The 22,666-nt window shown below is 43.8% G+C and overlaps 1 protein-coding gene across 12 annotated transcripts in view; it reads right to left on the reverse strand.

Moving 5' to 3' along the window:
- Positions 1-22,666, reverse strand: part of kiaa1109 (KIAA1109 ortholog) — a 70,838-nt gene that overhangs the window by 34,949 nt on the left and 13,223 nt on the right. For 11 of the 12 annotated variants that reach the window (XM_056392817.1, XM_056392827.1, XM_056392825.1 and 8 more), the window contains exons 18-48: positions 22,135-22,241; positions 21,760-21,989; positions 21,339-21,557; positions 20,745-20,882; positions 19,899-20,075; positions 19,280-19,408; positions 18,545-18,664; positions 18,089-18,420; positions 17,199-17,449; positions 16,629-16,869; positions 15,914-16,405; positions 14,311-14,584; positions 13,816-13,953; positions 13,584-13,654; positions 13,237-13,410; positions 12,530-12,650; positions 12,235-12,384; positions 11,528-11,655; positions 10,933-11,135; positions 10,444-10,644; positions 10,103-10,314; positions 8,883-9,034; positions 8,173-8,323; positions 7,826-7,978; positions 7,328-7,568; positions 6,914-7,062; positions 5,741-5,972; positions 4,927-5,088; positions 2,475-2,659; positions 1,829-2,004; positions 1,085-1,679 (exon numbers count right to left, since the gene is read on the reverse strand). In XM_056392817.1, coding sequence (XP_056248792.1) covers positions 1,085-1,679; positions 1,829-2,004; positions 2,475-2,659; positions 4,927-5,088; positions 5,741-5,972; positions 6,914-7,062; positions 7,328-7,568; positions 7,826-7,978; positions 8,173-8,323; positions 8,883-9,034; positions 10,103-10,314; positions 10,444-10,644; positions 10,933-11,135; positions 11,528-11,655; positions 12,235-12,384; positions 12,530-12,650; positions 13,237-13,410; positions 13,584-13,654; positions 13,816-13,953; positions 14,311-14,584; positions 15,914-16,405; positions 16,629-16,869; positions 17,199-17,449; positions 18,089-18,420; positions 18,545-18,664; positions 19,280-19,408; positions 19,899-20,075; positions 20,745-20,882; positions 21,339-21,557; positions 21,760-21,989; positions 22,135-22,241 — 6,304 coding nt within the window. The remainder of the gene's footprint in view (positions 1-1,084; positions 1,680-1,828; positions 2,005-2,474; positions 2,660-4,926; positions 5,089-5,740; positions 5,973-6,913; positions 7,063-7,327; positions 7,569-7,825; positions 7,979-8,172; positions 8,324-8,882; positions 9,035-10,102; positions 10,315-10,443; positions 10,645-10,932; positions 11,136-11,527; positions 11,656-12,234; positions 12,385-12,529; positions 12,651-13,236; positions 13,411-13,583; positions 13,655-13,815; positions 13,954-14,310; positions 14,585-15,913; positions 16,406-16,628; positions 16,870-17,198; positions 17,450-18,088; positions 18,421-18,544; positions 18,665-19,279; positions 19,409-19,898; positions 20,076-20,744; positions 20,883-21,338; positions 21,558-21,759; positions 21,990-22,134; positions 22,242-22,666) is intronic. The other variant, XM_056392815.1, reaches the window with a different exon arrangement.

Consider the following 22,666-nt stretch of genomic DNA (forward strand, 5'->3'; position numbering starts at 1 on the left):
TAAGTGCACCTGGTGATCCATGCATTGTTTGCACCGAGTATATAAAACCCTGGAAGGCAAAAAGCTTCCTTCAGCTAAACTAGAATAAAATTGAGGTCCTAATCTTCAGCCCTGCAGACTACCACAATCAATACCCCTCCATTCCACCTAATTAAAATCCGAAGGTGATTGAGCCTTTTCCTTTGTTGGCCCTAAATTGCAGAACAGTTTGCACCTCACTGATAAATCTCCCCCCTCCACTGATATCTTTAAAACCTGTCTAAAGACCCATCTCTTTCCTTTAGCCTTTAATAGTCTTCATGAAGACACGACTCAACACACTCTGTCTTCTGTTTGTATCTTACTTGTTCTCTGTGAAATTCTGTTATATTTGTGATTTTATCCAGATTGATAGACATAACCTTGAAGTCATCAGGCAGGTACCGGCTGTTCAATGTTGTAGATTGAAAAAAAAAGAAAAAAAAAAGGCTGTTCTAAAGGCAACATCTGGACTTTGAAATGGTCGTCTGAAAAATCTCAGCTGTTGCATCTGAGAAGTTTCCTGACCTTTTCAAATGTGAAAACATAAACATTCTGAATGGGTTCTAAGTTTATTTCCTGTTGCAGCGTTTGCCGATGTCAATATCTGTTGGTAAAACAAACTTCGACCCATTCAGAGCGTTTATGGTGTTAAGCTAGAAAAGGTCTATATATTTTGAAGTCTGAGCATAAGCCCATGCCAAGCAATCTAACTGCACTCAAGAGTTTTATATTCTTTTAAATGATTTTTTAAACTTATATACAGAACAAATGACCAGACATAATGTACTTTTATTAAAGTTTCTGTCCATATAATGATTCTTTTTTCTTATCTTGTGTTTCTAGCTTGTGCTGTTATGTGAGCGTGTCGACATTCTGCCCTCAACCAGCACTCTGTGTCAGCATTTTTAAGTGAAGTGCTACCTCAGTAATAGTTCTTTCACAACAACAATTCCTTCCCATGTCTCTCTCGGGGATTCAGCCCCCTGCATATCCCTGGTGAGATATCACTTCTCAAAGAACCTGGGTTATGCATACGCAAGTAACTTTGAGTTATTATTGTTACCTTAGAGGTGCGTCGCTCTGAACGTCCGAGGGAGCTGCGTCCTCGAGGCTCCCTTCTCCCCAGCGTGTCCATGCCTGACGGAGGTCCATTAGCAGGTAAAGTACCAGTAACCCCTGCTCCTCCTCCACTTCCTCCTCCCCCTCCACCAGCCCCTCTCTTGCTCTTCAGTGTTTGGGTTCCACTGCGGCCTGCCCCATTCAGGCTGCCCCGGGAGCTGCGGCTGAAGTCTGACGACCTGAAGTGGCGGTAGGGCCGCGCCTTGAAGGTGGGCGTCGGCGACGCGGAGCCGGCGGTGTAGCGGCTCAGCTTGATGTCGGTCTGCGTGGCCTTGATGTCGTCGATCATGGTGCTGAACTGGTGGATGAGGCGCACCAGGGCCATGTCGACGCGCTGGCTGATGGCCTGGCAGGCTGTGGTGAAGTCGCAGTGGAACGTGTTGAAGTGGCGGCGGTTGAGGTCGTGGAAGGAAAGCGGGGCCGCGGTGGGGCCCTGCGGTGCACTGCTCGACTTCTCCATCACCACTGCATTCAGACTGAATGTCTCAATCAGCAGTGCTGGCTTGAACTCCAGAGGAGGGAGGTTCACCATGCCTTGTCTATAGACAGAGGGAGGCACAGACAAATGGTTATGTGTGTAGTTTGCAGTATATACGACAAAAAAACATGTTAACAAGTATGGAAATCAACAGAAATGAATTTCTTAGCTGTTGTAATATCGGTCTGTTATGGTTCAGAATTATTTCACCTCTTGGATTTTTTGTTCTTGCGCTCTTTGGAGGTGTCAGAGTCGACGATGTCTGCTCTGAGACACTCGAGGTTGCCAGAAAAAGACAGGTGCTCTCCAAAATACATCTTGTAACTAAGAGGGGTGGTGTCTTGAGCCTGGATGCCTGTGTAGCTCAGCAAAGGCTTGAAAACAACCTGAGGGGGGAAAAAAACAACATCAAGGCACAAAAATGAAAACAGGGTTTTTGTACTAAACTGGGCTTCCAACATCGACATGTGAAGATAAAAAATCGTAAGAAAAGACACAGTCTAATCTGAGACACAGGAATGTAAAACACCCAGGCTAAATACTTTCCCACTGTTTAATCTACTATTCAGCTGGGCGTAGTTGACACAACGACACTATCTCTGAGTTTTATTACCACAGGATGATGACTCATAACAATAAAGCAGACTATTTGGATAAGCCTCTTTCTCTCCCTCAATTAACACATTTGCCTGCTTCCACACAGTAAACACAAATAAAAAGGCTCAGTCTCTAAATCTATTCAAAAATCACATCTTTAAGGATTTACCAGTGAGCTGCAGATATTGTGTTAATTCTTAGATAGTAAAGTACAATATGTCAACAAATAACGAAATGCAGATAGACATAATCACAATACCTGAGCGTCTGCCAGTTGAACTGCAGCTGGACACTGGTTGCCCTCCTCGATGTCGGCCATGTCGTCCTGGCTGGTGCTATGCTGGGAATGCTGGGAGTGGGTCCCATCCAGGGTGTTCTGGTCGCTGGAGAGCACTGTGTTGAAGTCTGACGCTGAGGGAATTGTGGGCAGGTTACACGTCCCACCTGAGGGAGGCGGTGGAAGAGAGGTTTGAGATACGAGATGCGCTTTAACATCAGGCGGGCCTTGGAGGCTTACTGGTGCTTTTTCTCACCAGAGGGTGTAACCAGTGGCAGTGTGAGCCGGGCCGTGAACATATACACAGCTGTGAGTGCTGGAGGGGGAAACACTTTACCACTCCAGCTCCTCATAACAAAGATGTTAGACAGAACTAAATAGAAGGCAACAACCACATTACAGGGAGTGTTGAGGGGAACTTTATAGTCATTTTATGCACAATTTGGAAATCTAAACAGCCTCATCACATTCACTTAATTTGTTTTGTGAGGAACTGCCTGGCTAATTCGCTGTGCTTGTCATTGACTGACACCTGGGTGAGTAGATAACGACAAAGCTTATCGTCTCGGGCAGAAATCCAGCCATTGCACACACATAATTGTTCCCACACAATCAAAAGCGCTCTGCTAAATTGTCAAAGTAAGAGATATCTTTCCATGCGGCTGATTCTAAATGATGAGCTTCTTTTGAGTGAGGCTGTTTGTAACTCAGAGGACGAGTGGGAGTTCAGAGGAACAGAGGGTGGGAAAGAGCAGCTCTGTGAGGGATGAACAAAATATCAGGACTCTCAACTCTTCTAACAATGCTCTGGCTCTCACAGTGTGTTTGGCAGGAAGGTACCAGCGGGGAAACAACATGACTTTGCCTATTCATCAAAACAGCACTGCTGCAGTTACATGGGATTCAAGAGAGTCTAACAGAGTGAAACTACCGTTTAACTCTAATGATATCAACGGCATTCATTCAGCCGGATTTTACAGGCCTGTGATTAGGCTGCTGTACTACTAATAGACTATGAGGTAAACAGATTTAATCAAAGGAAAAAAGAGCCCTGATATTGGATCAGCGCTCAGTGCTGGCCAGTAATCCAACACTAAGGATATCTTAGTTAATGAGTGGCAGTGGGAAAGAAAAAAAATGTTATCCTTGCATTCCAGCTTCAGTGCTAACATAAGCTGAGGTCTGCACAGTTGGCTTAAACTGCTGTGACCTCTTCAGAAAGGTAAAGCCCACCTATAGAGCGCTCCATGAAGGCTTGCAAATAAAAACTGCTCAGGTTCTTATTTTTTTAAAAGGCACCGTGTGGAGGATTTGAAAATTCTGACAATGGTGGTATAAAAAACAGACCGTGTGTCAAACAATCGTTGAGCATCAAAAAGGTAAAAAAAAAAAAAAAAAGTGCTCTCTTGATATATGCTATAATGACATAATAACATCTACATGTAATGGTTTAAACGTTATGCAGTATTTATTGTTACAGTTCTGTCTATGTCTTTGCTGCTGTAACAAACAAACATTCCTCCAAAATGGATGACAATCATCTAGTCTTTTTCACACACCAACAACATTCCTGTTTGCAGATTTTTCAGCAGGATATATTGACAGAGTTCTACATGTAGGTGTCTATTAGGCTACATCCACACTACTATGATTTAGTTTTAAAACTCATCACTTTTGCAGTGTTTATGTCGGACGTCCACACCACTACAGGAGGTTTTCCGAGCCCCTAAAACAGAGACTTTTGGAAACGCTGCTGGACCCGTTTTAGTTTGAAAGCGAAGGGGTAGCATTGTAGTCTGGACGGACGGGAAACAGAGACCTTTGGAAGCAATGACGTAGACACCTACAGTCGCTCCCGGATTGGGTCTTATCAGCCTCGACTACCAGTGCTAAATGCAGCATGGATAATGAAATACAAGTGTTACTGACCTTTCTAAACTGTTTTTTTTTAACATTTTCAGGTGTGTCACTGTGAACGGAGATTATTTCTTATCCGGAGCTAAAACGCTTATCTGAACAGAGATTGTTTTCGTAGTAGTAGTAGTAGTAGTAGTGTGGATGTAGCCTTTTACTAACACAGGAGACAAACTAATTTCATCAGTTAGCTAGCTAGTTAGTTCACCAACACCATCAGCACAACACTGAGCTACAATCCCTGACCTCCTTCTGGGCTGTTAACTGTTGCCAGTGGTTTATACTGGTAGTGGTTGACAGGAGAATCCTCAGCTACTGCAGCAGAAGTTTGAAGGTGTTAGTGATTAATATTTATTCTAGCAGCATTATAACACAAGATTTAATAGCAAAAAAAAAAAAGCAGAATTTCTGCCATGAAGGCTCCAAAGAAATGAATTCATTTTAATGACCTGAAACCCCAAATTTTTTGGAGGAGTCTATCCATAAAAATTACATTTTTAGAATAACCATGATGTCTGACCTGTCTGTAGGCTGTTGTGCTGGGAGCGGTTGACCGGGGACTCCTGGTTTCCAGCTCCAGTCCTGTTGCCCACAGCGTTGGACATCCAGTTGTAAAAACTGACGGAGGAGGGCTCCGACAGCAGCGGGTGCTCCGTCAGCATATCTGTCCCTAAACTGTTCCCTGAGGCCAAGAAGGAAGAGATTGAGAAGACGTTACATCATTGTACAGACTACAAAAAAAATGGACATCACGTAATTACCGACTGCTCCTCCATGATCATCTTGCATCATAGAGGCACATGAGGTTAATGTATTCAATTTGGGGATCACAAAAGTTATGACAAGGACAGGGTTTGTAGAGTTTTCAAGCTCTTACATTACACACATATTCTTGTAGATAGTCATTGTCTTACACTGCAATTCGGATTCAAAACATGTAGGTGTTTTTCTTTTCCTCCATTTATTTTGAACTCCGCTGTGTTTTGTTTGAAAGTCAGTGTTCCATTTGAAGCTTAAATGTAGTATTTTTACTTTAATGAAGCAAGGTGACATCAGCAGGGGTCACTGATTGTTACAGAGTGAAACAAAGTAAATAACTCATAGCTCACTGACTCTGCATGTTTGTTCACAGTGGGCAAGAGCCTGAGGAGGGACCAAGCTGTGAGTCTATTTTGGTTTGTTATTATTCACATAACTGACCGGTAGATGTCAGCATTGCAGCAAAAATGACAAGTAGACCATCGCATAATAAAAATCAAGTTCACACCTGTGATCACTGGTTGCCAGAAACTTCCACACACTATATAAGACAGCAGTGGCTCAGGCATGAGTACCTGTGCGAGTGAGGGAGCTGCTCTTGGCTGCGGCGGCAGCAGAAGGCTCGTTCCTCTGAGGCGTGCCCTCCAGCAGGTTGTGCAGACTCCGAAAGCTGCCCGTCAGATTGCTCAGGAGACTCTCCTTCCTCGGGCTGTCCTTGGCTGGCAGGCCTGCGCGGCTCACGTGGGCGGGTGAGTCAGCTGCTGTGTCACCGCTGGTGTAGCTCAGTGACTGGTATGGATGGGAGCCCTGGGTATGATAAATGTACATATGACTGAGAGGAGGTCATGTTCACACTGTATCACTTTTCATAAGCTGCCAGTGGCTTTTTTATTTGAACGACCAGTGGGACACATTGTGTCTGGCACCATTATGGAAACACTTCAAAGGTGAAGTAATATTGTTTTGATAAAAGAGCTTGAAAGCCTCATTACAATACCGGTGTTACCAATTATACTATTTAACAAGAAAAGACGTGTGTCTGCTCAATATCTGTAGATCAGTTGTGTGTTACCTCCAGATGCTGCCACCTTCACTAAAGTTTGCAGGTTGCCTCATTAATATTTTTAGATTCCCTTTTTTGCATTGGCTTTAAAGCCAAAATATCATCAAGACCTCCGCCATCGTCTTGTTGGACAACTCTCCTCTCATCATGCAATAAGACTCTGCTACTCTGTGATACAATTCTGCTATACTGCTGCATGGAGCAGATCTTTTCAGTTCATAAGTGTAGCATACGACACTTGATAACTAGTATTTATATTACAAGTTAACGTTTTTTATTTGATGAATGTGGGCATTACCGCTGATATATAATCATGTAAAAAACTCAACGTTTAACACCAGTAACACTGGCTACCCTGCTCAATAGATCCTAAGATGGTATACAAATGTCACAATTTAATTTGACAGATGGAGGAAAATGTCATATCTGCACCCAGCTCTGATCCCTCCTGGCTTTCCAACAGTGGCATCCTCTTGACACCAATGTCATTTCCTTAATGAATTTTAAGAAAATTATTCCAGAGCCTGAGGTAACATCTTCAAATTGTCCAACCAACAGTCCAAATGACAAAAGGTATTAAATGTATTTAAGAAAAACAGCATTTTATGGAAATGTGTATCCTCATGTATAAATTACATTATTAGGTAACTGAATATAACTGGGACACTCATTTTCAAAGTGGTACCTTTATCCTGAGTGCAGACTCGCTGTGTGTGTGGGACTTGGACAGTTTCCTCATGATCTCCACTCCGCTGACAGGACCGGAGTTCGCTTCTTTAGGTGGAGGACGACTGCACGCTCCCTCCAGCAACATGGTGTGTTCACTCACTGTGGCTTCACAATAATTATATAAAATAAAACTCCAGAAAGACCCATGTGACCGCTATGAAATTACATTTGAAGATTCACACTCAGTCATTCATCTCTACTTCTGCTTTCTGCTAACAGGTGACAGTCTATTTATTTCTGTGAAAACACTGAAGAAGTCAAGGTTAAGAGTCTACTCCATGTTTAACACTCCATCTGTTGCTACAGATGGAGTGTTAAACATAATATCATAACATAATATAACATAACACAGGAAGTTGTGAGTTCCCACCTGCGTCAAATTCAAATTCAGCTCCATCAGCACTGGTGTCACTCTGCAGGGCAGCTCCATTGTCCAGGCCCAGGATGGTCTCACCCAGGCTCTGCTGAGGTTCCTTGGGTTTAGTAAGCTGATTGGGCCTCATCAGACCGATAGCCTTGAAGCCCTGAGTTACCACAATGAATTTCATCCATTGTCTGGCCAGAGCTACCAGCCCTTTCTTTAGAGTCACAAGGGCTGGGACCCCATCATTCTGCGGTGGGAAGGAGAGGAGGAAAGAAGTGGATTACTGCCACTGTTTCACACTGATAACAGTTTAATTAAATTTCTGAAGGGGAGCCAAGAGCACTTAAGACCCCTTACAAATACAGCCAGTTGTTTTGTTTTTTGTAAAGTTGGGTCCAAATGAGACCATATAGCTTTATTCCACGAGCCATTTAACTCTTTGTGGTCAAGTTAAAAGAGCTTTGTAAAATGGAAGCAATAAAAAAGTGTGAGCCTTGTACTAACCATGGTGGCCTCCTCTATGATGGAGTAGTCGGCCTGTTGCAGATAGCGGTGCAGGATATTACATAGCATACAGGAGGGATTCTCATGCAGGTAGCGAGCTCGCTTGGTCACGCGGTTGTACTTGCTCCGGATCGGGATGTGGATGCTCTTTTTCTATTGTCACAATGCAGAGAAGAAAAGTTAAAACTGCACACTTGAAAAAAAAAAATCAAGAGTTTTATTCTATTAAAAAGCCAAAAAGCCGAAAAGGTAGTTTGATAAAAATGTTACTTCATACATCAAACCAGAGGATACTGTCCAGTGTATTTATTTGTGTCTACAGATAAATACTACAGATAACAGCTGACCTCAAGAGCTTCTGTCATGATGCAACCCATGACAGCACACACACGCAGTGTGCCCTCCATGTCCAGTTTGCGCAGAGAAGATTTGAGCTGGTCGATGGGAACCAACCAGGCTCCGATGGCCGGCGTGGCTGTGCTGAGCAGATTCAACTGCCTGTGAACACAACGGAGGCATAAAAGCTTTAATCACCTTATCATAACTGTTCATTCATTTATTCTTTCCTGCTTTTTCTTATGGTTGAGAGGCAATGCCAATAGCTGTAATGCATGTATATGATGTCAACATTTTTCTCTCTCTTGCAGTGGTTAAGAATTTTTTTTTCCCTTTATTCTCAGCTGCAGACACCATGTACATGGTGCACTACCTGCCGGTGGACCCTTTCAGTTTGATGGCCTCTGAAGCTGACAGGCCTGACAACCACTGACAACTGTTGCCAGGGGCAAACAAGAGAGAAGGTTTTTCATAAAAACCTCCTCCAGCAGATTATATAGTACTTGTGATACAATCCTGCTGCCACGCTGCTGACACTAAAAGCAAACGACTAGTGAGCTTCCTCAGCTTCGGTAAGATGAGGCTGAAGTGTGGCTTTTATTCTGAACTCAACTTTACACCTACATACCTATATGTGTAGTTTAAGCACAAATCATTGAAGTCCAGTGACAATGTGAAGACATTTATATGACAAGGTCCATAAACGTGGGCGCAGTCGTACCTGGAGATGGCCTGCGAAGGTGAACGCACATTAGTGGGAGCAGCAAAACTGAACCAGATCTCTCTGATGGTCAGCTTCATGCTGCTGGAGTCAGGCGGTGGGGGCATGAGGGGGAGGTCTTTCTTCAGGTCGTCTGACTCGACCCCTTCATCCTACAGAGCAGAAGAGAACAGGTTTAACAGTTGGGAAGAGACTATTTGCTATCATGACTTATTTTTGAGAATAAAGTTGATCTATTTTGATGACTTGAATTTTTTTTTTTATGCATATCTGACCCAGTCTTAGAGTACTAATCTTGTGTGAAGCATAAAATTATTCAGTGACATTTGTATGTTCGGAGAAAATGGAGGAAAAATGATGAATGTTCAACGATTTTAGACTGAGATGACCCGACATCAACCTTTTGTTTCAAATTTGATTTTCTTTGCACGTCCACCTGCACTTTATGTGACATTTGGGGGCTTGTTAGTTCGCCTTAGATTCATTTTAAAACAGGATGCTAATGGGTGCAAATATTGGTTATATATTTTGTTTTCTCACCGAGGGAAATTTTGAGTCATAAGACCGCTCTGACATTACCATCACAAGCACTAGATATACAAAGGTTGACCTTGAGAAAAATTGGCAAAAGAACATGTGGAGCTCAACTCTGCATTGGGTTATAGCACTCAAATACTGCAGTAAAATATGAATATTTATTGGGTTGGAGCTCATGAAATACAGCAGAGTTTAAAATTTGGGTGTTTTGTTTGGTTTTGGGGCTGCATGGTGGTGCAGTGGTTAGCGCTGTCGCCTCACAGCAAGAAGGTTCCGGGTTCGAGTCCCGGCTCGGCCGTGGGATCTTTCTGTGTGGAGTTTGCATGTTCCCGTGCAAGTGTGGGTTCTCTCCGGGTACTCCGGCTTCCTCCCACAGTCCAAAGACATGCAAAATGGGGACTAGGCTAATCGGATACTCTAAATTGACCATAGGTGTGGCTGTGAGTGTGAATGGTTGTCTGTCTCTATGTGTTTGCCCTGCGATGGACTGGCGACCTGTCCAGGGCGTACCCCGCCTCTCGCCCGAAAAGATGCTGGGATAGGCTCCAGCCCCCCCGCGACCCTACTAGAGGATAAGCGGTAGAAAATGAATGAATGTTTGGTTTTGTGTTTCGTATTTGTTTGGGCCGCAAAAAAAAAAAAAAAAGAAGAAAATCTCATCCGAATATTTTCCAGTGTCTTACTTGGTCGTCTGAGTCCGAATGTTCGTTGACATCAGAAGCAGGGCTGACAGCATCATGTGCCAGGTTGTCATCAGAGACGTCAGTGCTGTAACCACTTCCTGTCTGCGAGCCTGTCGACCCATTAGACTTAGATATTCCCGTTTTCCCCCCAGCGTCCGAGCGTCCCATCACACCAAATGCGTTGTAAAGAATGGCTCCAGACTGGCGGCCCCCTGTCGCACAAAGTGTTACACATCCAAAAATATGAATACAAGCTCCCTTCACCTTTATATAAGAATCATCTTTAAATTTCTCAAATCTCTAGGCTTAAATTAAGGGAGGACTGTTGTGGGATGGTTTACCTTTGACTGTGAGGTTCTCGATGCCACATTCAAACATGATCCAGCCCCATTTCTCAAGAGAGGTTGTGGAACGGCCCAGATCACCCGAGGTGGCCTGGGCATCCGTCTCATCTACTAGTGAAAATTCCTCCATTTCCTCCAGGCCAAACAGCACTTTGGACTTCTCAAAGGGGATTGCTGTGATGGCACATGTGCCGATGTCTACAGAAGGAGAAGGGACTGTTAGAAATTCCACGTTTTTAGACACCTGCCTGCAATTTTTAAAGAAATTTCCAGCGGAAAGTGCTTGGGGAGAAGAAGAAGAAAAAAAATCAGAAAAACGCACAGTTACGCACAAAATGTACTAAAAGTCAAAAGGTCTAAACACTTCTGCCTGGTAGTGTGGGACAGCTCGTACAGCATATTAACCAAGAGGCTGAAGGTCATGTAAAAGTCCAGAATCCAACTTCAAAAGAGGATCAAACTGGGCTGTCATTTTACAGAACCGACCTGTGGAGTCGAGGCCTCGGAGCTGACTGTGGATACGGTGGACGTTGAGCCTTGCGGCGATCTCTTTGCCTTTCTCGATGCCGGCGTTGGAGCGCAGAGAGCCAGATGACTGGGGCTGCATCTTGGTGGCTGAGGCGTACTTCTCCAGCATGACGGAGGGTCGGCCATGTTCTGTGGTGTTGGGAGTCTCTTCTACGATGCCCCTGTAAGAAGCAGGAAGCAAATGTGTGTCTATATCTGAGCTTGACTGTTGTCAGATATGAGGGAGAAAGAACAATATAGATTTTTTGTCATTTTTTTGTGCTCATTACTTATGCAGGAAAAAAAAAATCACCACCTCTACTGGGTCAGATTATGATAGGTAAAGCATAATTGTATGAGGTGTATTAGCCCTGTGGACATGCTTCAAAAAAGCTTAGTCAGTCTACACACACAGACACAGACACAGACACAGACACAGACACAGACACAGACACAGACACAGACACACACACAGACACACACACACACACACACACACACACACACACACACACACACACACACACACACACACACACACACACAATGACACGAGGTGTAGTCGAGGCATTACCTGTTCATTCTGAACTGGGTGGCAATCCTGTCGAAGCACAGCGCCACCAGAGACACATGTGTGACACACTTACTGGAGCAAGAAGGGGACCCCTCCTCTACAGAAGCCTGCAGGAGGCAAAGGTTCACCTGCACAGAGAGAACACAACAAAAAGGCACCTAAACCAAGCTGAACTAAAGTACTGTGCTGCAAAAAAATAACTCACACATTAATATAGAAAAGAGAGCGATGCCCACAACAACCATTAATGTCTCACAGATTAGTCATACTGTGTGTGAGGCTACCTTTTACCAAATATAATGATACACTATAATGTTCTGGTCCTCACTATATGAAGATACACAGGGGGGAAAAAGCAAAATCAATACTGAAATAGCTGCAAATGAAAGTAATCTATGTGTCCAGTCCAACATTCAGTAAAAGCACATTTTATCTCCCACTCAGTGGAGCAGAAAAAGAAAGTCTGAGGAGTTTTTGTATTTTATTACTGATATAGTTGATAACAAAGACTATTTTCAGAAGGGTAACTTATGTTTTTAAATCCACATTTTAAAAAGCTTCATGAGATAACCGCTCATTCCAGTGATCATATATTAACCCCTAAAAAAATGTCAAGTGATGTACAGTAACGCTCGTGATTCTGTCCCTGCTCTGGAACTTCTCTTGGTGAGAGCTGGCCTCTCATTATTCGGGGTCACGGGTCTCACCTTGGGGATGGAGACGTTGGCTTGGAGGCCCTTGATTTTCACATTATCTGGTTTGACGGACAGGTCCGTTTGGCCGTGGGAGATGTTGATGGAGCCAGGGGTCGTGCCCTCTGTCTTGGACAGCTTGTGCTCCTGCTTGCCTGTTTGGCTCTGTGTGGATCCAGATCCAAAACAGTGGGACATCAGTCGTTGGACACAAAAGTGAGCTTCAATTCAATAAATGTTTGTCAAATCTCAGACCAATTAGAATAGAAACACTTATTTCACACTGTTTTCTTTGACTCCTTTTACTCACAGACTCAGTGACGGTGGACTTGCTGATCTGATAAGCCTCATTGAGGACTTTCCCATGAAGGTCGTCCAGAATTGCCGCAGGGTGTCGAATACTAGCAAAGTGGACCATGGACTCAATATACCTGGAACAGAGCAAGCACACACCGTGTTTCACCGTGTTAGAAATATAGTAAAAACACAAAGATTTGACAAACTTAATCAAATGTAATCAGATTTACTATGTCACTACATCTTCAACCTTCTAGCTACAGTTCATCAATCTCCACACTTTTCTAGCCAGGAGCTACATGCATGTAAGAACACTGTTAGCCCAGCTCTGTTAGCCTTTGGCAAACTAAAGATTTAGACTGGTACACCAACCAAGAACGAGACCAGACTCTGAAGGACTGTTAGAATTTCAGAGCAAAGATGCAGTGTGCATGGTGATTAAATTGACTTAAGGTCAAATCATAGCCTCAGGCTAAAAATAACCCTTAACTAAGAATGTGCAGTGTGAGAAAGACTTTGAGTCATTAAACACCAAGGTTTTTTTAATCAGGATTTTCAAAATGAGATTAAAAAATCCAGTGTTAAGTAGGGTGTGGTCAAAAAAGCAGAGATGACATACAAGGTTTCAGAACAAGGTTGCAGAACGATGATAAACAGTATTTCAAAGACATTAAGACATAATGAGAGCTGAGAGGACACATGTAAAAAATTGGTTGCTACCTGTCCAGGGATTCAGCCACAAGGGGCGTGAGCACCACATTGATGGCCCCCTTCACCTCCACGATGGCAGTGGTCCTGGTCTGAGCTAAAGGCTGCTCCAGAGTCCAGTCATCTGTTGTTGTGTCCTCATCTGTGTTGTCCATGGCTCTCTTGTCCAGCGGGGTATATGGTGTACTGTGGAAAAACAAAAATGTTGAAGTAGCGATCACAGCACAGGTTGGACAGTGTGAAGCAATTCATCATTTGACTGAGTGAACAAATTCAAAAAACACATTTAACTGAGTTGGAGTGTGGTTTTATTATAAATTTTAAAAGATGAGATGGAGAAAAAAATGTGGCTTTAATACCTGTTATTCTCTCCCATCAGCTGAACTCCTCTGTCCAGGAGAGAACTGGCCGACAGGCCCTGCTTTATCACCTAAAGTGTAAAAGAAAATGTTATGTCTTAAAACTGAAGCACTGGGTGTATTGGTTGTGTTGAGATAAAATCTTTTAAACAGCCAATACCAACACAAAAGTCTTAAGTTTCTGATAAATGTTATATAAAATACACAAGACATTCAGTCATTAGTGACAGACCTTAAAGCTGGGGACAGAGAGCTGGTCAAAGGAGGCAGAGCTCTCCTCACTGGTGGGCGTGTCCAGATCTAAGGGGCGGTGCAGGGAAGACTTGGAGGTCCTCTTATTGGTGGGCTGCTTCACAGACCAATTTGAGACCTGGCAGTTGTGAAGTAGAAATATGTGTAATGAAAAAAGTCACCACAGAGACAATAAAACTGGTTATGTAATCATTACATGTGTCGCCACAAAATATATGTATTTTATACTATGGGGCAATAATATGGGGCAGTTGGGTAGTGACAAATAATCTAAGCAACTGTCTTTCTGTGGTGCTGTGGATCTTCTGAACCAAACAAAACAAGATAAAACTGAGGAGATATGGGAAGCTGTAATTGAGAACTCCTGCCTGTGCAGAGGAATGGTGCAAAGTGTGCTAACAAGCATTTTGCATGTGCTGATATTAGTATGAACCCAGTATTTGCATGGATATGGACCAAAAGTGAGATATTTGACCTGGTAGTGGGCCAGGTAGCTCTGGTAGCATGCCATGACGTGGGGCTGTCGGGTGACCGGTCCAGGTTCAGCTGTCTTCTCCGCCTCCACTGAGCTCTCTTCCTCCATGGCCAGGGCTGAGACGAAGGAGGCCTGGGATGTGTGGCTGGGCAGAGGCTGAGGCGGGAGAGGGGGCAGCGTTGGTGGCATCGGCAGGGGGCGTGGCTCGGTGATTAACTCCCCATTGAGAACGTACGTGAGGGGACCCTCAACGCTGTGGTAGATGGAGCTCCGGCTGGGGGAGGTCGAAATATTTAAATATGGGCATCAAAAATATCAATCGAATATCATCAAAATGACGTTATTTTGCACTTGAATGACAGGCATTTGTTACATAATACAGCTGATTATGATTAAACAATGTAGAAATCAACCATGCTTGAAAAACACCTTCCTTTTTAGCAGCATTCGAGCCAAAATCTCCGATACCTCTGCTCTGTATCTGCTTTACTGTTCTTGATTTCAGCCTTACGTTTGGGTGGGCTTACGCCAGTAGAAACTTATCATAAGGCTGAATGGATTCTTTGTTTTTGTGTGGAGGCTATATCAATCAAAAACCGTGCTGAAATCAATGTGAGAACATTTGGGGTAATATGAAAATGACAAGGCAGTTGCATAACAAGGCTGAAATCCAATTTGCAAAAAACACACCAGCAGTAAGTGGCTGCCCATGGATCAAACATCTCATTTGCTACAACCTCCTCCACATCACATCCATCCATGCATGATCGAATCAAAGTAATAAATGAAAACTGCAACGTGTTTCACCTCAGGGCGAGTTGCTTTACACGATAAAATTCAAAACTCGTTGGGTATTAAACATAAAAATGTCATGACACCGTTAATGTATTCCTGTATAATGTGCCATTAAGACATATTTCAAAATCATTGCAAAGCTGTCAGTGTGAATCATCAGAAATTATTTGAGGCAAGTGTTTACTGCTTTCTCATTCCAATCTGCAGTGGTTTCCAATACATTACTTTTTGTTTTCAAATTGCAAAAAGGTTTCTATAGTATTTTCCTCCAACACCAGCTGTAATGAAACTCAAATTCTATCGCTCTGTTAAAGTAAAGTTTGGCTGTAGAGCATCTGTTTTATTAAAATCCTGAAAATGTGATTTTTTTTCATAAAACTATAAAAAATAAAAATTTCACAGCAACATCCCTAAATAAGAACTGACTAAGTGGGGGGGGGAATCAAATACGTGCACTCATCATAATCGTAAAATGTAAATCATAAAGGGTAGGATCCCCCGAGAATGGTCCTTTAACATAATTCATAAGGGGTAACACTTAAAGCAATCTGGCAGGGTCAGAACTTGTGAGACAGGTCATTAATTCATCTGCCCTTCAGATGAGAAATAAGAAACTCTTTGATATTACTGTGAGCCGCCTTGAATCTATCGTCACCTTAATCCCATACTTAACCTTGATCTGGCCCTACAAACAGTCTCCTCTCAAATTTTTGAAACTTTGAACCTTGAGAACTTTTGTGAGCTCCGCTGAAGCTGAGCAGAATATTCTCCGTCCCATCTTATATATTAAGTTATCGCCTCAGCTGACCTGTAGTTTTCCATGTGATACGGGGGCTGCTGTGGCTGCTGCATCTGCTGCCTCCTCTTCTTCTTGCGGCCTGGGTATGTCCCCGGACCCTCATCAGCGCTGCTAATTGGCTCAAAGTCCTCGGCGGCGGAGAAGTAGGCCTCGCTGTCGGCCACGGACATGCTTGAGTCGGCAGAACGGTACTGATGGAAGGTGTTGGAGTCCGCTGAGGGAGTGAAGGGAAAGGAGCCGTAGCTTCTGCGCTGGCGAGGTGAATCCAGGACGTTCTCGTCGCTGCGGGAAACCTCGCTGCTGAACTGTACGCCTCCTGAGAGCACAGGAGGAGGTTTGTCGGTAAAAACGGCCGCCGAGAGGCTCTTGGTGCTGCCCAGGCGACCTGAGTGAACCGAGGACTGGCGCTTGAGAGGGGAGCAGAGGGGTGAGCGCACAGATGAGCGGTCCTGGGAGCTGTTGGGTGAGACTGGTGAGACCTCTGGGACTTCCCCTAGGGTGCTGCAAAGTAACCAGAAAGAAAAAATTACTGACATTAAAAATCAATTATAATAATTAAATATTAACTACACCCAGGCTGAAAAATCTGATTTAATGCCAAAAAGTGGTTCCTACTTGACCTGCCTGCTTAGAATTCAACATATTTTTCCTGTTAAATCACATTTTACAGTTAGTCGAGTGCAGACAATAATAAAAGCAGTGAGTCATTCTGTTTGTTACTCACTCAGCAGGGCTTTTGCCGTTCATGGGGAACATGCGCTCCTCTGTGCTTGGCGAGGGGGTGTCCCTCTCCCCAGCCAGCAGGGGCAACGCCGCGCTGGACGAACTATTTTCCTCAGAGGAGGAGGCCGAGCTGTGGGAGCGTTGGGGCACCTGGAGACTGAGGTGCTGTTGACCCCGCCTCTCAGGCAGCTCAGGAGGCAGGCAAGGCGAGTGTGTGTCTGTTTTCAGCCCGACAACTCTCCCTATGAAAAACATGGAGGGAACACCTGTTAAATAAATTTTATGGCGTCATCTTGGGTGTTTTATTTATGTTATCATGTCTTGCATTATCAACATTTAAGTTTACACATAAAATCATTTCTGTTTCGTGTAGATACATTTAGCAGACAATGATAGAAAAGGATCAAAAATCTTACTCCTGTTGTTTTAGTATTGAATTAAAACATTGTGGATGTAACTAATTCTTGATTTTCCTTGAGATTCACAAGAAACCCCTAAAGCGATTCCTGGAGGAGCACAAGTCCTCTACAGGATATCAGGCAATGTAGAATAAATCACAGCAAATCCATACCATCCACTTTGGGTGTTTCCTTTGTAATGATCCACTCCCCAGGCTGTAGCAAGGACTGGCCGTAACACATGTCTGACTCGGAGCCAGTGGTGGAGAACGCCGATGAGGAAGACGGCGTCAGCTCTTCCAGCCTGAAGAAGTCCAGGCCCATGTTGGTGCCGCCGAAGAACCTGCAGCCTCCGAGGCAGCCGCAGCGGTTCCTGCTGCGCTTGTTCCGAACGCCAGCCTCTTCTGGCCACAGGAACCAGAGTCTGAGGAGACGAGGGGGAAAAAAGTAAGAAAGATTAGTAGGTAGTGGGAGCCGTTGTCAGTCATTTATTACCTCCTTTGTTCTGTTAAGTTTCCCTTTCTCATCACATGCAGTCCATTCAGCTACAGTAATAAGAAATGTCATGTCCAACTACAACCTAGAAAAGAAACATCTGTACCGATAATGGTTCCCTGCAGACCTTTCATGAGATTCTAAATGATGGTAAATGTATTATCGCAGAGGGTGGCCAATCTCCTGGCTAATTATCACATATTATGGCCTGGATCACTGTATATGACAGGATATGAATCGACATTGTTTCTGTTCAAATATATCTACTTTACATTATGAGCTGAACCTCACCATGAAAGTCGGTGACTCATTCTACGGAGGTGTGATAAAGAGAATTAGTCATTGCTACTTTGCAAAGAATTTTCAGTTGTGATAAATGGTGTTTTTATGAATACTCTTTTAAACTTGAGAGGGCTGCTACCTCTGAGCAAATTCAAAAATGAAATAAAAGGTGAACAATAGTGGCTGGTGATCTAAACAAAGACTAACACAAAGTTGAAAAGATGCTCACACAATGTGGGGAAGCGCTTGGAAAAGCAAACAACAGATGACACTGTGTGTTTTCTACCTTTTGGTCTGAGCATCGTGTAGTTCCAGAAAATGCCTCTGGACTTCACATTTGGCTGGGTGGTCCGCGGCCAAGGCAATGTCTGCCGTGATGAGGTTCAGGTTGAGTGAACCCGCCTCCAGCCAGACAGAGCGTCGCAGCAAAGGGGGCTGACCGAGACCTAACGGTTGACCCGGACCTTGACCCTGTCCAGCCGGCTGCAGCCTGGTCGCCTCGCTGTGCTGCTGCTGTTCAATGTACTGCCGGATGTTTATGTCCTGCACCACAGCACTGATGCCCTCTCCCACTGCCTGGTTGTGCAGGTTGCAGTTGGCTACGCGAATAATCCCCGTCTAAGGAGGAAGAGAGAAAGGGAAATTTAAAGGATCTAAACACATATGGAGGAAAAAAAAAAAATCAACCATATATTTTTAAACTGACATAGAGTTAAACTATCATGACTTTGGTGCTAATTACCTTGATACTGGCAGCACAGCCGTGCTCCACAATGAAGAGGTCAACTCCGTCCATGGCCAGTCGGGTCATGGTGTACTTCAGCTCCTCTGATGTGCGGCAGTGACCTGGCAGGCAGCTCAGCTGAAAGAAAGCGACCATTTAGCACCAAGTTACAAGGAAGCCATCTCCAATTTAGTCTGACTGAGCTTTACGCACCGCTACGTAGCCTGTAGCCAGAGATACTCGGCTGTCAGAAACTAATGAGGGCTCTCAGGCAGAGATTTTAAAAATATCCTTGTTTGCATTTGCATAAGAAAACAAGACATCTTGTGTGAGACACTTGTTTTCTCTCAGCTTCATTCCATACATCATAGCGTTGTCGACATATGCTATGTATGGCTGCTGTGATTACATCAATAGTTTTATGTTACAGGCTGTTGTTCCATTTCTCCAACTGTGTAAAAGTGTGCTCTCAGAGTCATGCATCGTTAGAGAAAATGCCACAGTGTTCTCCCCTTATTATCTGATGTCATTTGCACATTTCCTCTAACACGGTACAGTTCTGACCAACATTGAAATCTGATATAAAAAAAAAAAAAGGCTTAATGAGCTGATTTAGTAGCTCTGGTCAGGGTTCAGACACACAAAGCTGCTCACTAGTTCAAAACAATGCTGGACTGTTACAGGAGAGGGAGTGAGAGTGTGATAAGAAATGAAGCTCCCATCTTGTGCAGCATTTTTGTGTAGCGTTTGTACCTTTGCATCACAGATACGACGGTCAACACCGTGCTGGCAGATGACGGAGGGCTTGGGCTGTTCCAGCTGGAACTCTCGGGACACCACGTGGAAAACAAAGGTTTCACCCCACTCTATCATGCTGGCCAGCTAATAATCACAAACACACAGACATATTAGCACTTCAAAACATCAATTAATACACTGACTGCAAGGGAAAATGCACAGAGTAAAAAACAAGACTAAAACAAATGCAGTCATTGTGTGGGTGTACAAAGCAGAAAGAAAACCTCACACAATTATAAGCGACAAAATCTCAACTCTATAAATTCACCACAGCAGTATTTGTGGCAGGGCTATTTTTGGATAGCATTATATTAGACAGGTGGTTCATACAAGCAAGAAAAGTTCCTGACTCCAGTCACACACACACACACACACACACACACACACACACACACATATATAATTGCCCACACACACTACCACTCACACACTCAGCTGACCTAAACAGCTATACATATCATAATCATAGCATAAGGCTGCACATATATAATACATGACCGCCCACATTATACACACACACACACACACACACACACACACACACACACACACACACACACACACACACACACACCTGTGGTACAGTGACCCTGCCAGTAAGCCCCCCGGCCTGCATGTCAATGAGCCAGGCGTACTCCAGCGTGTCACTGCCCAGAGGAAGGCCCTGAGCAGAGAACATGGCATGTGCCCTCATCTGCAGGCCAGACAGACTCAGGTGGCCATCCCTCAAGACCCCGTCTGATGTGGGACGCTGTGGGCAAAAGAACGGATTCATTTATTTTTTACCTTAAAATCATTGCCTTAAGGTGCAGGTCAAATGACAGAAAGTGGAAAAAAAAACAACCTCAAAGTGATTTGCTGGTGCTAAAAGCAATCTCTAGCTGAAGTGAAATATGTGATTTTTTTTTTTTTTTTTTTTCCCATAATAACCTGACACGTGCCATAAGAAGAGCTTGTTATCCCACCAGAGGAGAAAGATGAGGGCCACAGGGGATTAAGGAAAGTTATTCACTCTGAGCAGGAAATAGGATCCAACTCGTGGCTAAAGCTTAGAAATTCTGAGAGATTATACAATATGCAGCTGCTTATGCAAACATGTGGCTGGTGCAAGCATGTTTCACATTATGCAACACTTATTGCAGCTTTATTCAGGGCGTTTTCTAAGGGGCTGAGTCACCCTTTCAGTTACCAGATTAAAGGGTAGTTGTTTGTGTGATAATTGTTTATTCTACAAAACATATAAACCCACATAGCTGAATGTTTTTAACGGTAAAACGCAGGCACTAATGTCATTTTGTGCCTGTACTGCTGTCATTTATCTTTTACTAAAAGCTTTCATAAAAATAAACTAAAACAATGTCTGCACAGTATGGAGCCGAAACAAAACAGTAGCTTGCAGCTGTGTAGTTGTGTTTCGTACCTGGTAGTTGTCACTGATGAAGATGTGCATGGGAGACAGGAGCAGCTGAAGCATCGTCTCCTTGTAACCCTTTTTCATTTCAAAACACAGCCGCTCCAAGAAGCCGGATGGACCTTCGGGACCCTCGCTGCTGCAGTGCTGGAGGCACCCGCGAAAGTGAGCAAACAGATGGAATCGTGCGTCAAGTCGTTTTCACAAACAAAAACACACGTCAACTTTAAAAAGCATGATTTGCAGGTTTAGATCAAAAAAAAATTCTTTAATAAATACAGTGGGTTTCAATTTAGATCTGCACACTTTATTTTCTCATATGTTCGTTTTTATATATTGCAAACAATATCTTGATATTTTTCATACTTATATACTTCAAATTTAAAATATTCATATTACTTTTATGTCTGTCTCTACGGATTATCTAGCATGCATACCGTGCACATTTTCATCAGATCTATTTCGCACTGAAGTGGTGGAATTATTTCATTATCTTTTAAAGAACCCTACTTGCTCTACTACACTGATCTCTCCGTCTCGCTCTTTTATTCTTCACCTTTCTTTTTTAAGCCAAACTGGGGTATTGGGAGTCATTAGTCTTACCATGGGCAGTCGGCCGTGGACTTTGTAAAGGTTGATGAGCACAGTGATGTCCCAGGGGCGCAGGTCCAGCGGATGGAGGTCTGAGGTTTCTTTCTGTTCACTGTCCTCCATGCCCAGAGGAGACCAGCCGAGGCCCGAGGAGGTCGAGGTGGATAACACGGGGCTGGACACCGCCTCCTCAAAGTCTGTGTACATGTCATCCTCCCCAAAATAGTTTTCCTGTGGGAACAGCAGCAGGGGAGGTCTGCAGGCTTTCTGGTGGATTGAAAACTTAACCTTTCCTATACCAGCGCTTTCCTGTTTTCACTAAAAGTGTGTTTGTTACTGAAACAAAGCAATGACAACCTACTTAACAAAATTAGAAAAAAAAAAAAAAAACATTATAAGATTATTACATAATAATTCAAGGACGTCTCTTTACCTTGATGGAAATCAGTGCTCGGAGCAAAGGCCCATAGAGGATGATTTGAGAATCTGGAGACATTTCCATCTCCACGTGAAGTCTGTCAGGGGGGAGCTCCGAGGGGTCAGCGGGCACCCTGCTGTGAGCAGCTGAGGAAGATGTGGCGAAGCGTGGCGGGGCATTATGGGGTACAGATGTGTGTTCTGGGGGACGCAGCGCTGACAGCATTGATTCCTCCATTTCAGACACTAGGTAAGGAAGCAAGCACATTAGATAAGATTATGTCAAACACTGATAAGGTGACCGAGAGAAGATTTTAAAGAAATTCCTTTTCACGGATCATAGTCTTATAGTTTAGAAAGATCAGCATTGATCCTATAGCAGCGCGCTTACGTGACTGTTTGAGCTGCTCATCAGCCTTCTGGGGATAAATGGGATGCCAGGTGTAGTCAATGATGAGCAAGAAGTTGGGTACACTCCAGCAATCCACCCAACCAGCCCTGATATAAGGAAGAAAAATATACAGTCATGATGCCGAAATTTATCGTCGTTTCAAGTGGATTTTCCAGTTCATCGTTTGCTTTATGAAGCGTTCAACTCGAGGACATACAGTACAGGCAAGACACGGTAAATGTGCTGCGCTTGATTTCTCTGCAGCCCAGAGTGCGCCGATCCAGACAGAATTTGATCATACCCTCCCAGGGGGGCGGGGGGTGAGTGGGTCTCTCGCAGGGTTACATCAGTATAGTCTGGCTATGGGCTATACATAATAAATGATCTCGATGTTGAGTTATCATGTTCAGAGTGCACAATGCCTGCTTCTATAGCACCTGTTTGAACTTTTGCCGACCTTTTTATGGTGGTGTTTACAATATGGAAATAGAGGCTGATTTCTCCAACCAGGGGTGCAGACTAAGATGGATGC

This window comes from Seriola aureovittata, chromosome 13, assembly GCF_021018895.1.
Source record: "Seriola aureovittata isolate HTS-2021-v1 ecotype China chromosome 13, ASM2101889v1, whole genome shotgun sequence".
Taxonomy (NCBI): domain Eukaryota; kingdom Metazoa; phylum Chordata; class Actinopteri; order Carangiformes; family Carangidae; genus Seriola; species Seriola aureovittata.